This window comes from Alosa alosa, chromosome 14, assembly GCF_017589495.1.
Source record: "Alosa alosa isolate M-15738 ecotype Scorff River chromosome 14, AALO_Geno_1.1, whole genome shotgun sequence".
Taxonomy (NCBI): domain Eukaryota; kingdom Metazoa; phylum Chordata; class Actinopteri; order Clupeiformes; family Clupeidae; genus Alosa; species Alosa alosa.
In genome coordinates this window covers 19,982,352-19,998,070 of record NC_063202.1, presented here as the reverse complement: position 1 = coordinate 19,998,070, position 15,719 = coordinate 19,982,352, and the positions used below count along the sequence as shown (strand labels likewise).

Genomic DNA, 15,719 nt, shown 5'->3' with positions numbered 1-15,719 from the left:
CAGGATGACATTACCAGAGGATGTCTTTGTCATGACAACTAGACATAAATAGAAACTTCACCTCTTTTTGTATACATGACATGTTGACATAATGCTTATTATATTTAGATGTGCAAGGTTACAGACCAATTCTAGCACCTGGTCAGATATATGTGTGACAAGATATTTCACAAAACTGGCTGTCATTACACAATTAGGACAGTGTAATGGATAGATTCTTAGACCTCAAGTAAAGTGGTACCATTTTGATTTGTCAATAAGATATCATGAGGGATAAGACTGGCTGTCATGACACCATTATGACTGTGTAACAAATACATTCTTTGACCTTTAGTAAAGTGATACCATTTTGATTTGTCATTAAGATATCATGAAGGATAAGACTGGCTGTCATGACACCATTATGACTGTGTAACAAATACATTCTTTGACCTTTAGTAAAGTGATACCATTTTGATTTGTCATTAAAATATCATGAAGGATAAGACTGGCTGCCATGATACCATTATGACAGTGTAACATACATTCTTTGACTTCAAGTAAAGTGGTACCATTTTGTTTTGTCATTTTCAAAAGTCAAAAGTCAGTTTGTAGTTTGTTTTTTAAAGGTTTCTGAGCAGACAGCACACCTTACATAAAATGGAAGGCTATTCCATATGTTCCATAGTCCACAGCAACAGCTCAAGCACCCTCTAACTCAGTGGCGGAGCTAGGGGGTGGCTTAGGGGGCTTAAGCCCCGAATCTTTTTTTAGTGTTTTAAATTCCCGGCAACTCTTATTTCCAATATAACTTCCCCTCGGTTTCTCTATAAATGTCACCAAATGCTCTATTACTGAGGAAATATATCCCTTATTTTCAAAGCCCAATATTGAAAAATAATTTGACTTGCTACACGATCTATGCCAGGTCTCTGGGCTATGGTGATTTCAATGGTTAGATTGATTTGTTTAGATCCAGTGAAAATGCTGCCTTGACAACGCTACGTCATGGCTTCGGTGTTCCAAAAAGCCTCTGTCAGAAGTCTGTCACTTTTACAGTATGTGATAAAACACTTTGTGTACATGTTGTTGAAACGTTATGGATATTAGAAAAAGAAAAGACCACCCAGCTCCGTTCAAGCAACAGCATAGCCCATTGAACTGACGGATGGTGTTGTTTCAGGTTGGTGATTTCACGTTAAGAGCTTTCTGTCAGTTAGGCAGGCTAACGTTAGGCTACTTGGCTAGCTCCCTAAATGCTTAATGTACCACTCGGCTCAATTTACTATATTCTAGGTTATGTCTAGTTACTTGGACCAGAATCAGAAGTTTCTAGATAAGACTACTGGAGGTAGATGGATGCAACAAGCTAAAGTTTATGTTAGAATAATGATGACATTTAATAAGTAAAAGGAGTGAATGAATAAAATGGTATAAATAACAATAAGTACAATGAATAGATTGAAATAAATAGAATACAAAGTGCAGTGCAATAAATAACAATATCAGATGTTCTATATACGGTTCTATATTCGGGTGCACCCTTATCTTACCTAAGTTCTAAAATATTCAATGTGATCTTTCAATGGTACAAGAAAATAAAAATATATACAATACATATTCAGTGTATTATAGTATGTATGTGTATCAATTCAACAAAATGTATTATCAATATCAACGATCAATGTGTCACAATCAATTAATTCAGTTCATTCAGAAGTTATCAGGAGGTTAAGTCAGGGAATAGTCAAAAGGTCAGTCTGGGTCAGTCTTACAGTCCTACCACAGTGGTGTGAAGGGAAATGAAAGGTGAAGGGAAGTTCAGATTCGGGATTCTGGGAGGCTCGCCATCAATTCAGATCTTTTATCCACTATAAAAAACCTGACCTGTAAATATACAGGCCAGAAACAATCATGTATCCAGGTCTCAGAGTACAAAACATCCAATAAATAGTCACATCAAATAAATTAAATCAATAAATAAATAATATGAAACTGGTCTATGTTAAAAGGTTTATTAAACATTACCGGAGTTCAAGCTAGCGTTAGGCTTTTATGGTGCTGCACCAGCAGTAGCTCTAGTAGCAAACCTAGCTTAGCATAAACTTTTAACGGAAAAAACGAACTCACCGAAGCCAGCATTCGATGCAGTACAGGCAGTTCAGAAAGTTGCAGTTCTGTTTGAAGTTTTGTCTTCTGGATGTCTACGATCATAATTACAGTGTGTCTACATTACTATTTATGTATTTAGTCTTGTTCTAATCTTGTAGATATTTCAGTTAAATATGTACCTTCAATCCATTCGATTTAACGCTAGTCCTGTCAATCGTTTTCCCTCCGGTCAGGTTTATGTTCTCGTTCAGGTTTCTATATCATATTAATTTCATTACTAATCATGTTTATCATATTACACCATGTTCTAACTTATTATTGGATCAAATAATTACCTTTTCTCTTCTTATTGAATTCTTATTGATAGATTATTCTTGTTGGTTCGTGTTAGTTCGTGTTGGTTCGTGTCTTTCGTTTGATTTCTTTCAAAAGTTTTTCCGTGGTTGCTGTGGAGACGCAGGGGTCGCGCTCTCATTGGCCAGCTGGCTTTTAGAAGTTAACCCTTTATGCACTGGGCTACATTAACGTTAACGTTAAATGTCCTCGTTCGTCGGCGGAAAAGGCAAATTCAATACTCTCATAGGCTAGCTAAGCCTACTGCAGAATAAGAAATTCCAGCTCCCAAAACAAAGTGATCCTCGTCTTGTAATAAATTAGGCTACACTGTTTTGAAATGTCAGAAAAAACCATTAACAGTTATCTGCCCATGTCAACTTTTCAGTGTCATATGTTGCATAAGCCTACCTTAAAACCTTGTTGATATCCTATCCACCACCACAGATCTTATAATCCAAGAGTCCACATAAATATAAAAGTCATGTTATGTTGTTTTGGCTGCCTAAATAATTATTAACTAAAAAAAAAAACATTACAATGATAAATTGAGAGGAAAGGGCCCTTTCCATAAGTGTGTTAATCAAGCACCATGCAGTCTGCATTCATAATCTAGGTGCTTGATTTTATGCACCTGTGTAAAGGGGCCTGATGAAACCTATGAATAATCTTGCTAAATTACAAAATTAATATAATTTAGAAACGTCTATGTCAAGATGATAATGCATTCCTTCTAAAATACCCTTGTATCATGATGACTGGCCATACTGTAATTATATCATAATATTATGTATATTATAGTATAAGATATTCTATATATTTGTCACACAGATGAGATCAGGGAAGAGGAAGAAGGAGAATAGCAATAATAAACAATAATGTCATATCAAACAATAGCCTAATGAAAATAAACAAATACTATAATATACAAACCATAAGAAACGGCTTTAATTAACTAAGTACATGCTAAACAGATATGAACAGATATTGCCTCTTGAAAGACCCAAAACTATAATTTTGTGTCACAGTGTAGTGCCAGTCAGATACCTTGAATCTGTTGAATGTTAGTTTCACATTTTTTAAGTCTCAATGTGTCCATTAGTTTACACAAAATTCACTAAAAGTCATTATTTAGCCAAATAACTTTCAGTGTCCCGCCAGCGGGACGGTTACCCCCTCCCCACCTCCCCCCAACATTCTAAATCAATTGTATGCACCATATTGCTATGTAGCATAGTAATGTTATACACCATTTCAAAGCTTTGACTCTTGGGAATCCAAAAATGACAACTTTTTTTCATGTACAATCTGTATAGTGCTTTACATTCTCAGATTAATTTTATTATGTCTCAATTAAATTTGATCCAAAATGTATCCATAGGCATTTTACAAAACGCATGGGCATACCTTGGCAAATAATCTAATAAAATAGTCTAAAGCACTCATATTTTCATTCTATATTGCTCAACTTTTGCACACAGCTGGTTGCTAGGGCTTAGTTGTGTTTCTAAGGGATATCAAGTGACCTAGAGGGCTGAAATGTGGTCAGTTCAGAGATGCTTGTAATCCGGCAGAAAGAAAAAACTATATTCTAGCCTCTGTAGCTCTTTGTCAGTACATCACACAGTTATCTTGACTGCTTCCTACGAAAGCTACAGGTTCTCAGCTTTCTATAGAGGTCCAGCACTTGATGGTTGACCCCAAAAGAGGTGGGAACAATGCCCTTGTAAATAGGCACAGTGCAATTTCAGGCAAACAAAAACTTGACATTTTTACTGAGAACTATGTAGTTAAGGGGTTATTTAAAAAAAAATTAAATGGGCTAAGCCCCGAATGTTTACAATGTCTGGCTCCGCCCCTGCTCTAACTTAAACTCAAACCTAGATTGCCTTTATTGGTGTTATCTAACCCTTGAAATATAGACTGGAGCAACAAAGCCTAAAAACAAGGAGTCAAATGTTACAATCCATCCTGAATTTCACCGGGAGCCAATGGAGTGCAACTTTTTGTTCCTAGTTAAAGCCTAGCTACTGCGTCTTGGACAACTTGTAGCTCTGAGAGTAATGTGTGGCTAATACCTGAATATAATTCATTAACAATGCAGTCTAGAAAATTTCAAAGCATGGATCATCTCACAATCTTTTGGGGAGAGAAAATTCTGCACTATAACAATTATTCTTAGCTAATAAATTGCAGCACAGTGACATACATTAATCTGCTAATCACATTTTAGAGCAGAGTACTATAAAACTATACCACAAGGTTCTTAAAAACTACCGGTTGTGCATCCAAAGATAACAACCACTGTCTTAAAAATATTTCTCTCACACCATCTGCTGTGTCCCCTAGTCAAAGCGGGGCCTATCTCTGTCTCTCTCTTTCTCTCTCTCTCTGTCAGTACGAGCAGGTGTTGTGTGGGGTAATGAGTGTGACTTATGTCACATTAGCGGAGTATCCATACCTGTGCTCCACAGGTGCAGATGAAGGCACTGATGTGTGCTGTGTCATGGTGTGGTGCGTGTTAATGCTGCCGTAGATCACGTAAGCCTCCATCACAGAGTGCTCTCTCTTCTTCTCTCTGTCTGTCTTTCTTCCTCTCTCTCTCTCTGTCTGTCTCTATCTCTTCCTCTCTCTCTCCCTCTCTATGTCTCTCTATCTCTCTCTGTTTATATCTCTATCACACTGTCTGTCTCTGTATCCCCCCTCTCTCTCTCCCTCATTCACTGTCTGTCTCTCTCTACCCCCCAACCTCCCTCTCTCTTGTGACTTGTGTGTGCAGGGCAGCCTCCTCCCCTATCTGTCTCTCTCTCTCTCTCTCTCTCTCGCTCCCTGTCTCTTGTGACTGTGTGTGCATGGCAGCCTCCTCCCCTCTCCGTCTCTGAGGATGCTTAGGGCCACTAGCAGACAGCAGTTGGGAGGAGGTCATACGGACAGGGGTCTAGCAGGTAAATAAACAGATTATCAAGAACACTCCCAGACTGTCATGCTCCCTGCATAGTAACAGCCTCATTGGCAATGCCACCCAGAGAAGAGTTGGGCACATTAACTTCACTTAACTTCAGCTTCAGAATGAGCGCATTATTATTCTCTTAACTTCATATTCAGAATGAATATCTGTCAACTGTCCTGTTTTTTTTCTGGGTTTCTCACATATTTTAACTTTTTTCTTGCTATCTTCCCGTTTTAATATTTTCCCATAAAATATCTTGGGAAGAGATGGGGTGGGATCGGGACATGACCGCAGGTCAGATTTGAACCTGGATCGCCGTGGGCACTTGGACCCGTGCGTGGTACGGGCGCTGTAGCCTGTTGCGCCACAGCGCCCCCGAATATCTTGTATTTTAATACTCTAATAACATCAGCCCTACCACCAGAGCTGTCCGTCTCTGTAGCCAACTGTTGTCCTGTTGCTACCCCCTTGCCCTTCCAGTGAAAGCATTGTTTTGCTTGCCTGAAGGCGACATTAAATGTTATGCGCCTATATAAGATAATGGCGTGGCTCACGATTTGAGGCCAATCTGTAAGCAAAACCATGTTAGAGCTTGCTCCACACCTCATTTAGCTAGTGCAGCAGTTTTGTAGTCCAAATTCTTGCTGTTAGAAGAAGGATAGCAACAGAAAATTAAACTTTTTGTGAGAAACCTGTGTGTGTGTGTGTGTGTGTGAGAGAGTGTGTTATCTGTTTGATCATTCAAAACATTTGATTCCTAATGAAAATGTACTTGTAATGTGGAATTGAATAAAGTATCTAAAATGTGTGTGTGTGTGTGTGTGTGTGTGTGTGTGTGTGAATAATCAGAGACGTTTGCTTCAACATGAGAACTGTCCACTGTTTTACATGAAAAACTATTTTGTGGTTTCCTCTAACATCTGCATGCTATTTTATAACTGCTTTTTTTCATGTTTTCTTTAACATCAAACTTGTATTTTCAGCCTGTAGAAAATAAATGTTGCGGCCTTCATGCTAGAGGACTAGTACACCCTTTTAGACTCTTATAGAGTCACTCAGAGAAGCAACACATAACTTCTCCTTTTGAAGTGGTAACGACTGGCAATGAAAAGTGCTACTCAACGATCACAACTCTCATTCACCATGAGCCGCCAACAAGTTTAAAATAAGACATTGAAATATCAGAATTCAAGTAATCCATAGATAAACTAGACTGGGTCTTAGTGAGTGACATGACATGTTGTAAAGAAAGACCACTTTTTTCAGAACAACATATCTTTTTTTTCTCATTCTTATTTCCAGAAATTGTTGCCAAATGACAAAATGATTATTTTATTTTGATGATTAGTTATTTTGCAGCAACCTCCAATATGGTATAAATACACAGTTTTGAGGTCAAGTGTCATGTGATGTCAGTAATAGCTTGGGTGTATTATATAAGCTATGCAGACAAAGAGGTTTTGAGGTTGCCTGGTCTTTAGTCTGAAGCCTCTACAGGCATCAACATCTTTCCATTTCAATACTGTCGTTGTCGTTTGTGGTAGTTAAGGGCAAGACGACAGGGATGTGTTTGCATCTGAAGGGAATCTCAGAGGACTGTGAGACTGGCTAAAATGGACAAGCAAAATGAACATTCAGAAACAAGAAAACCAGCTAAGAGGTAAGCTGTGTCAACAGACAGGGAGACTAATTTGACTGTTGAAGTTATCACGAAAACCTGCTTAATGAGATGAGTCAATCCATGCCAAATCACCCGACATGACCCTTTTTCTAATTATGCTCGACTACAGATATGGGCACAGACAGGGGTTCAGATCCCAACACTAAAGTTAAGAAAAAGTATGCCAATCAGGTACCCTCACACAAATTTGACCATTTGCAAAGTGTCTGCTCTAGCATTTTTGGATACTAAATTCCACCTGTAGAATATGACTGCAGCCTATCATGCCTACCTTCAACAATGTCAGAGGTCATGTTGGAGGGTTGAATTAACTAGGCGTGCTCACCTCAGGTTTTTATTAATTTATTTATTTGACTTTTTTCCGGTATATTAGCCATTTATCAGCAGAATTCAGACAAAAAAACAGTAAATTTCTGGATTTAGTATCCATAAAGTAATAGTAAGGTCCTGCACATTTAGCACAAAAAGCTAAATCGCTAAGAAAAATAGAAATCCATATCCAAAAATATTGTAGCTTTTTAGTAGTGAACTTCTTGTGCAGAAATGTATTGTGATAACTCAATATATAATGGAGGACACAATGCTGACAGAAAATAGAGCAAGCTGAGTTAGCGAATTAAACCTCAACACCAAATGCAGTTTATTTCCTTTCTGTATTCTGTTCACTCACGTAACATTGTCAGACTCATTGGATTCTTTACCATAAACTTTCTGGAAAAGAGTTTGTACTCATGTTCTTTGTACACCTGCATGTGTTGTGATCTGTGATTAAAAGACAATGACTTGTGGACTTATGTAGGCATGAGTGAGCAAATCTTTATTTGTTCTAGAATGTAGGCCACATGTCCCCAGAGAGGCAGAGTGTGTGCATATGAAAAACAGGAAGCAGAGCGACTTGCCCTCCTGAGACTTTATCTGAGTATTAAACATTAATGCTTTCTCTTAATGAATGAATTTGTGGGGTGTGTGTGTGTGTGTGTGTATGTACATCAGTGGCGGTTGCTGCTCTTTGGAATAGGGGAAGCTCTGATAAAAATGGTCAATTATTAAATTAATATTATTAACACCACATATGAGTGGTTATGGTTGATGCTCATAAGTCTAGTGAGGATTACATGCCCACCAAGTTGCATATGCCTTGGTGTTTCGGTGTCCCGGGAATTGTTTGCAATTTTTTTTTTTTAAAAGTTGGCAAAAAAACGTATTATGACACTAGCATGGCCGACAGTTTGCCCACAGGTTGCTTCCCATCTCCCGTCTCCCAGAAGGTGACCTTGATCACCCGCTCCCCGTGTCCAGAGCTGTCAGGGCCAGCACTTGTGTAGCCCATGGCGGGGGTGGCTTGAGGTCCCGTTGGCACCTTTGTGGCTATCACTTCAGCAGTCTCCCTAACGTCCTCCGATGGTTATCATTCACTGGCTGCTTTAATTATTCAGGAGGCCCAGAAACATGCAGTCTTATCAGAGGAGATTATCTCTCAGCCTTCCTCAATGATCTCCGACGTGAACACACACACACACATTTTAATATCTTGCTTCACTCCAGTAAATATATGTATTTTAACATTTCTGAAGATGGAACGCACCCTTTGATATTAACTGGAACATGATGCATGCACACACACACACATGCACACACAAATACGTAAACACACACAGACACACACACACACAGACACAAACACACACACACACACACACACACACAAACACACAAACACAATCCACATAATGCATGCACACACACACAAACACACACACACACACACATTCACACAGACACACACACACAAACACAAACACACTGGAGCAGGGTGATACAGTTTGTCTGGCTTTAAGTGAAGGTATTTGCCCCGGATGACACACACTCACACGTTACTTCCCACCGTTTTACCCAGAATCAAAGAGCTCGGCATCCGCATCACTTCTGAGAAGACAACTCTGGGCATCTTGTGTGGTCAGGAAGAGAGCATTCGTCGTCTTCCTGGCTCCCCCACCCCCGAGATTTCACCCAAATGTTTTCCGCTCAGAGTATTATTAGCACAGGTGAAACCACCTTCTGTTATCGGCTACAGATTCTCTGTGATTACACACACATACACACACACACACACACACACACACACACAAGCACATACACACAATGCCGTCAACACATACAAGGACAAGCAACAACAATTGTGATGTAGAAACTGAGAGGAAGTTATCACTATTCTATGAGTTATTATAATTATTAGTTATTATGTTAACACTTTACTTGATGGGTGAGTTCATAACACATTCATAGCAGCTGTCATAAACTGCACATAAAGCATGCATGACTGTTTCATGAGACATGACTCAACATTCATACCAAACCTTTCATGAATGTGGAAGACAGAGCGACGACAACTTGTCAAAATAAAAGTCCAACAATCGCAAAGCAGCAGTTTATGACAGCTATGAATGTGTTAGGAACTCACCCGTCAAGTAAAGTGTTACCGTTATTATTGAGTGCATGTTAAGAGAGAAAGTCAGTAACTATCAAACTATTTGAAGTGTTTAACTTTTTTTAGCTAAAGCGTTGACAGTTCCAGATAGGATCTGCAGCTCTCCTGAGCTTCCTGTTCCCTCAGCAAAAGGTGATCATTCAGGACGGAGAAACCAGATCCCTCCCTTTAGGGATGCTGTTCCTCTACAGCCATGGGCATCAGGGAATCAAACTAGGTGCCCAGTTACGAGGAGGGAGGGGGGAGAGGAAAGGGGTGAGACAGCACTGGATGTTAATGTAGAACACAGGAGATGGGGTGTTGGGGGTGATGGGATTTCTGGGGGGGAGGGGAGTGTGGAGGTGGGTGGCATTGGGGGGTTTGGGGGGGGGGGGGGGGGGGTTCAGGAGACGTTCTCTCAGCTATCTGATAAGCGTCCGTGTAAAAAAACCCCGAGAGGAGTGATGCTAATCGACAGGAAGTGACTTGTGTGCCGTGGCAAGGAAACCACAGGAGAGTGGCTGACCTTGCTCATTCGCTCGTCTGCATCTTTGGTGCTCAAACTTTGTTCACTGGGGTGTGCCTGAGCTAAAATAAGGCTCAAATCCTGTCGGTGGCAGTTGTTTGAGTTGCGGTACGAGAGACACAGCTTCCTCCTGAAAGGTAAGGGATTTAACACCTCTACGGCAGATACTGACAGCTATTCATAACACTGGTAGCATACTAGAAGAAATGAGTGCTGAAGAGCAGTATACCAACGGCCTGCCGTGAGTAAATCTGGTGAAAAATAAATATCATAAATGTCACAAGCTAGCTCTTGGCAAGGCCAAGCAGAGGCTAAATGTCACAGTATAGAGGTTTAATTTAAAAGTAGCACCTGAACCACTGGCAATACCATAGGTCTTGATTGAACTTTAAGGAGGTGTGATATATCAACTTGGGAGAAACTTTGAAAAAATGCTTTACAATGAAGAGTGTAGAATGAATACCACACACACACAGGCCTACTCACCACCATAAGAAATAGATCACCTGCTAATGATCAGTATGAGTCTGTGTTTGAGTCTCCAGGTATTTCAGCTTGTAGGTAAGTTATGAAACAACAGTCATGGACAATGGTCTAATGGACCATTCACAGGTGTCCACAGCTCTTGTTTTGATGTGGTAGAGTAGACTATCGTATCATACATGGAATTATGATCTTATCCTATCATTATGACCGCCGCTAGCGAAGCGGTCATATAGGGATTGTCAACGTTTTTTTATTTATGTTTTTTCCCGTCATCTACTTCCTGAGTTTTTGGTCAACGATACCCGGGACACCGAACCACCGGGGCACATGAAATTTGGTGGGTATGTAGCCCCACAAAATCATTCTGTGCAATGGAAGATTTACCAACGTTACACCGGTCTGATACAGTTTTGCCTATACATGCGTGAGACTGAGACGCCTGTTTATTTTGTTGCCTGTTTATTTTGTTTTAAGTGCGTGCAGGGTGTGAGAGGGGAATCGATGTGCTTTGATTCCAGCTTGGTAGTTGTAGTTTGTGAAATTAAAAAGCACGTGTGTGTGAAGTATCCAAACAATGACACCTTAATTTCATTATGGCTGCTTTAGCAACACACCTTAAGCTAAAGCTACTGTGTAGTGGGTCCCATTTAGAAGTGGCTACTTCATTCACGCTTTCCTTGACTCATGGAGCTGCGTGAATTTTATTACAACTTTTCGCCACGATATGGCAGTTTAAGTCCGCTTGATACTGTAAGGGGTACGCCATTGGTTTCCAAAGGAGATTTTATTTGTGTCGCCAGCATAGCCTATTGACAATTTATGCTGTAATAAATAGGCCTACCTTATAAGCCTGTAGTTTAGGGAAGCTAACAGCTTTCTATTAGGATCTAGTTTGTTAGTTACAGTTTTGTCATAACTCCCTGATGCATTTTTGCATTTAGAATAGCCAGAGCGTGGATATCTCAATCGGAAAATTAAACAATATCGGGTGCCTATGGACTAGGCTGGGTAAACCCAGCCTGATCTGGCCGCTATTTATTTTTTGATTTCTTAAAAGATTGAGCTTGGTCTGGTGAAAGCCAGACTAGCCATGGACCTCAGTTACACAATGCAAGAGAACATGAATCAGTCTATATTTGCACGAACAATAACGGACAACAGCTCTTCAACTTTGGCCCGTTAAAATGTGTGTATGAACAGTCTAGCGACGCATTTCATCAAAGCCCATTTGGACATGTCAGTTATTTGCACCACTGGTCAATACAGATGTTCACCAACGATGCAACTATGCCTGGTATTGCACTAAGCATCTTTGATGGTATGATAAGCAACACAACCCTTTTCGTCCATTCTCAACAGTACACTGACGCTATACATTGTGTTGCAGCACTTACAGTACTTAAGTATTTACAGTGTTGGAGAAACATTCATCACATTCTGATCACATACAGTACAACCTATTAGACCCACATCCGCTAAAAAGAGGGTCCCAACTTGCTTCCAGTGCACCTCAAACTTCTTAAATCCAAATGGTCTTACTATCAGAAATGTAACACCACATTTTATAAAATACTTTGATCTGTTGTAAAAGATTATGGCCACATGAGAATAATGAGGGTTTAGGAGGATTGATCTGAAAGAAGTTTTTATGCATGTCAGTGTAGAATATGAATCTCAACTCTTATGTTGCAACAACTAAACAACCCAATAGTATAAACAGATCAACACATTTGATGTTGTGATTTCTAAAAGACTGTTTTCCAATAATCAACCATCAGCAATCCATGCTCAATCGTCTGTGTCCTTGCCCTGGATTGGACTAAGCCAGTCAATAAACGTCCAGGAAACAGGTCTGATGTTTACGTGCCTGCAAAGGTGTCTGTTGCGTGCAGGCCTGACTGAGGACCTGCCACGTCAGCAATAGCCATCCTCTTGTGAGACTTCACTCTACTTTTGGTAGTACGCTTTATCTTACCGGGTCCTTGTTCCAGTGTATCTAATGAAGTAGAAGTACAGTGCAACAGCTGATGTAACAATATGTAATATCACGTACTTATGTTGTCCATAATGTATTTTTGTGTACCTACACATTATTAGTACATGTGTAATAAGAAGTGCTTGTTCCAGTACTTTGCCAAAGTGGCCTCTCTCTTTGGGGAAGGACAAAAGTGGCTATGGGGTGAAGTTTGGAACTCTTGACACCCTAACATTAAACAACTTATTGAGGTTTACTCAAGGCAAGTGCATGGGGGAAATTAAAGAGTAGGTTAACAGTCACTTAGTATATGAAACAACCACTTTTGTTGATTTCTACTACAAGGAATTTAACAGATAAATAGATCATGGTAGTTGTGTATGTACAACTGCATTAGTTTGGTTTGTATCTTCACCCATTTCCCTTGCGTATGTATCAAACATAGCTATTACTGTACTAAAAAGCTATTACTTTTCTACTCTACTCTTAGACATACTACGTTTCTATGCATCAAGTCACTCATTTTAAAGCATAGGCTGGAGTGCAGTCTTGTTTGTAGAGGTTGAGAAAAATCTTTCATAAAGAATCCATATACTCACACACACAGACACATGTACACATGCACACACCCACACACAACAGACACACACTCACATGAGATTAACCCTGCCCCCTTGTTTGTGACTCTCTCGTTGCTAAGAGTCCCCAGGAGCAGGAAATATGTTATGAGGCTGGTTGCTAAATATAGTGTGGTGGGTTTTCTTTAACTTTTTTCACCTGTTGCAAAGGACGGTTGCTGCTGCACATCTTGTGGCCTTGTAAAGGGTAAAGTGTTGCTTCAGTGTGGGGTTAGATACAACTGAAAACCATAGTAACATAGATTTCATAAACTGATTGTAACCTGTGTAAATTAACCCGTAGTATGATTTTCAACAAATGTCAAGCAAACACATGTCTTTCTTAGATTATTTCAGTCATGCAGCCATTTTTTCTAAGAATGTGTAAGACCATATCTATATCTATAGATAACAATACACTACACAATATTCTTCTTTTTTCAGCAAATAAGGAGTGTAAGGTTTGCTAGTCAGTTTGAACACACATACTGTATGATGCAGCCAATGTCATAGGTGGAATGTGTCATGCTACATCTGCTTGTTTAAAGTGAACACACCCATCTGCAACTACTATTTCAAGATTTTTGTCATTACACTTCCTCTCATAAACACACACACACACACACACACACACACACACACACACACACACACACACAAAGAGAGAGTCACATAAAGAGAAATACATGACCACACAAGCATCCTCAGACCACCTCCCTAGAGCATGCAAACTCAGTCACAAAATGGTCAAGTGTGAGCCATCAGTGTGAGCTTTTGCCTTCCAAGGCATCGTCCACTCAGAGACGCATTGTCGGTGCTGGCAGTTTGTCAGATGGGAGTGTGGCTGCCATTTGTTTTCTTCACTTCACTCTCCTCCGTTCATGCATCAGTTCCACTGAGCATTACAAAAAAAGATTGAAAGCAAGCGGCCTCCATTTGGGAACTTTTAACACAATGGATTCTCAAGTTTCCTGTCGGGCTGTTAGACAGATATCAAGCATTGCAGCGTGTTCTCATGGCTGTACATTGAGGCCTATGGATATGCAATGAGATTTTTAATTAAGAAAAGATGTATTGTTAAAATGCATAAAACAAAAGTAAATTCTACTTGTCCTCTAAATAAATATTTAATTAAGATGTACTTGGGTTCAATTACATTGGCTTCTAGGTGTAGAATGTTTATAGAAATGTGGATTCCGTAATTAATTGAGAATGTAGAATGTTGTGTTAGCAGGAGGGAATCACTATGCAATGTCCATTAGCATGTCATGATGCAGTTTGCATTTGTTTTCCGAAAACAAATAAGACAATGGACAGAAATAGATAAATGTACAATTAGATACAGTTTTAGATATGTGGCCATGTATGTCCTGTGACTTGGTTACATTGCCATGTATGTGCTGTGACTTGGTTATGTGGCCATGTATGTCCTGTGACTTGGTTACGTGGCCATGTATGTGCTGTGACTTGGCTACGTGGCTATGTGTGGCCTGTGACTTGGTTACGTGGCCATGTATGTGCTGTGACTTGGTTACGTGGCCATGTATGTGCTGTGACTTGGTTACGTGGCTATGTGTGGCCTGTGCAGTGGAGCAGGCCTGTATTACAGCATCAAACTTCTCACATTCACACATACACAGAAAGATGTAAGTCTAGAGATTAAAAATGTGTGTATTTCAAGATAATGAGCAGTCATTTTTATTTTACTAGATTGTGCACTTGTTTTACAAAATAGTGCGCCTATTTTACTTAATTGTGCTCTTATTGAATTTATTAAAATTACGCACTATTTACAATGAGCCTACTGTACATTGTTTTGATATACAAAAAAAAATTATTGCAATGACACCTCCCAAGCTCCGTAGCTAAAGGTTATAAAATGTGTATTGTGTAATGAATGTGGTGATGAATGCATCCCTTTACTCGTTAGCATCGTAATGATTTGGTAATATGGTATTTTGGGTTGTCCTCATTTGGCTTGTTTACAGGTGGACACCTAAAATAATAAGAAAATGCTGCACACATCACACAGATCCCTTAAGGCTGAAACGTTATCCAATACAATTTACATTTGGAGCCCGAGTGTGCAACATTTTGTCATTATTTTTTAGTTTATCACCTGATATCAGCACCTTGAGAATAATGGTTTGGTGTGTGTGTTACAGTCTGGGCCGACAGTCTAGGGCCGATACCGATATCAATTATTACCAAAACAGGAGGCCGATAACCGATATGTAAAACCGATATATCCGTTGTCAAAAAGGGGGGTAGATAGTAAAGGCTATATGCTGCAAAATTTTAATTAAAAATCATTTAATTATGCAAACTTTTCTTTCTTCTTTTGATACACAATTGTCTATCAACTTGCATCACTTTGCAAGTGTAAATCCTGTGTATCATGTTAATCCAAGAGCTGAGTGATAGCAATTATTTTCATAGAGTAGGCCTGCACAATGGGCTGTGTGCTTGTTAAGGGACCTGTCCCTCTCGACCTGTCACAAAGAGGATGCTTTGTCATCGTGTGTGTGAGTGCACGAGAGAGGGAGAGGAAGAGGTGCATGCGTGATGGCAAGTGTTACAGTTGAATAGTTTA

General features: G+C 39.6%; 1 protein-coding gene and 1 long non-coding RNA gene across 2 annotated transcripts in view; one reads left to right on the top strand and one right to left on the bottom strand.

The window, feature by feature from the left end:
* The first annotated feature begins 1,022 nt into the window (after positions 1-1,022).
* The window catches only part of LOC125306703 (lymphocyte cytosolic protein 2), a 43,860-nt gene continuing 29,163 nt past the window's right edge, over positions 1,023-15,719 (top strand). Inside the window, exons 1-2 of the mRNA XM_048262150.1 lie at positions 1,023-1,162; positions 6,919-7,034. Of these exons, the coding sequence (XP_048118107.1) occupies positions 6,988-7,034 (47 nt within the window). The 5' untranslated portion in view covers positions 1,023-1,162; positions 6,919-6,987. The remainder of the gene's footprint in view (positions 1,163-6,918; positions 7,035-15,719) is intronic.
* Positions 1,361-2,522, bottom strand: LOC125306704. The gene is made up of 4 exons (XR_007195593.1): positions 2,427-2,522; positions 2,271-2,346; positions 2,110-2,183; positions 1,361-1,866 (listed from the first exon to the last, which is right to left on the bottom strand). It is a non-coding gene; the product is annotated as an uncharacterized LOC125306704 (long non-coding RNA).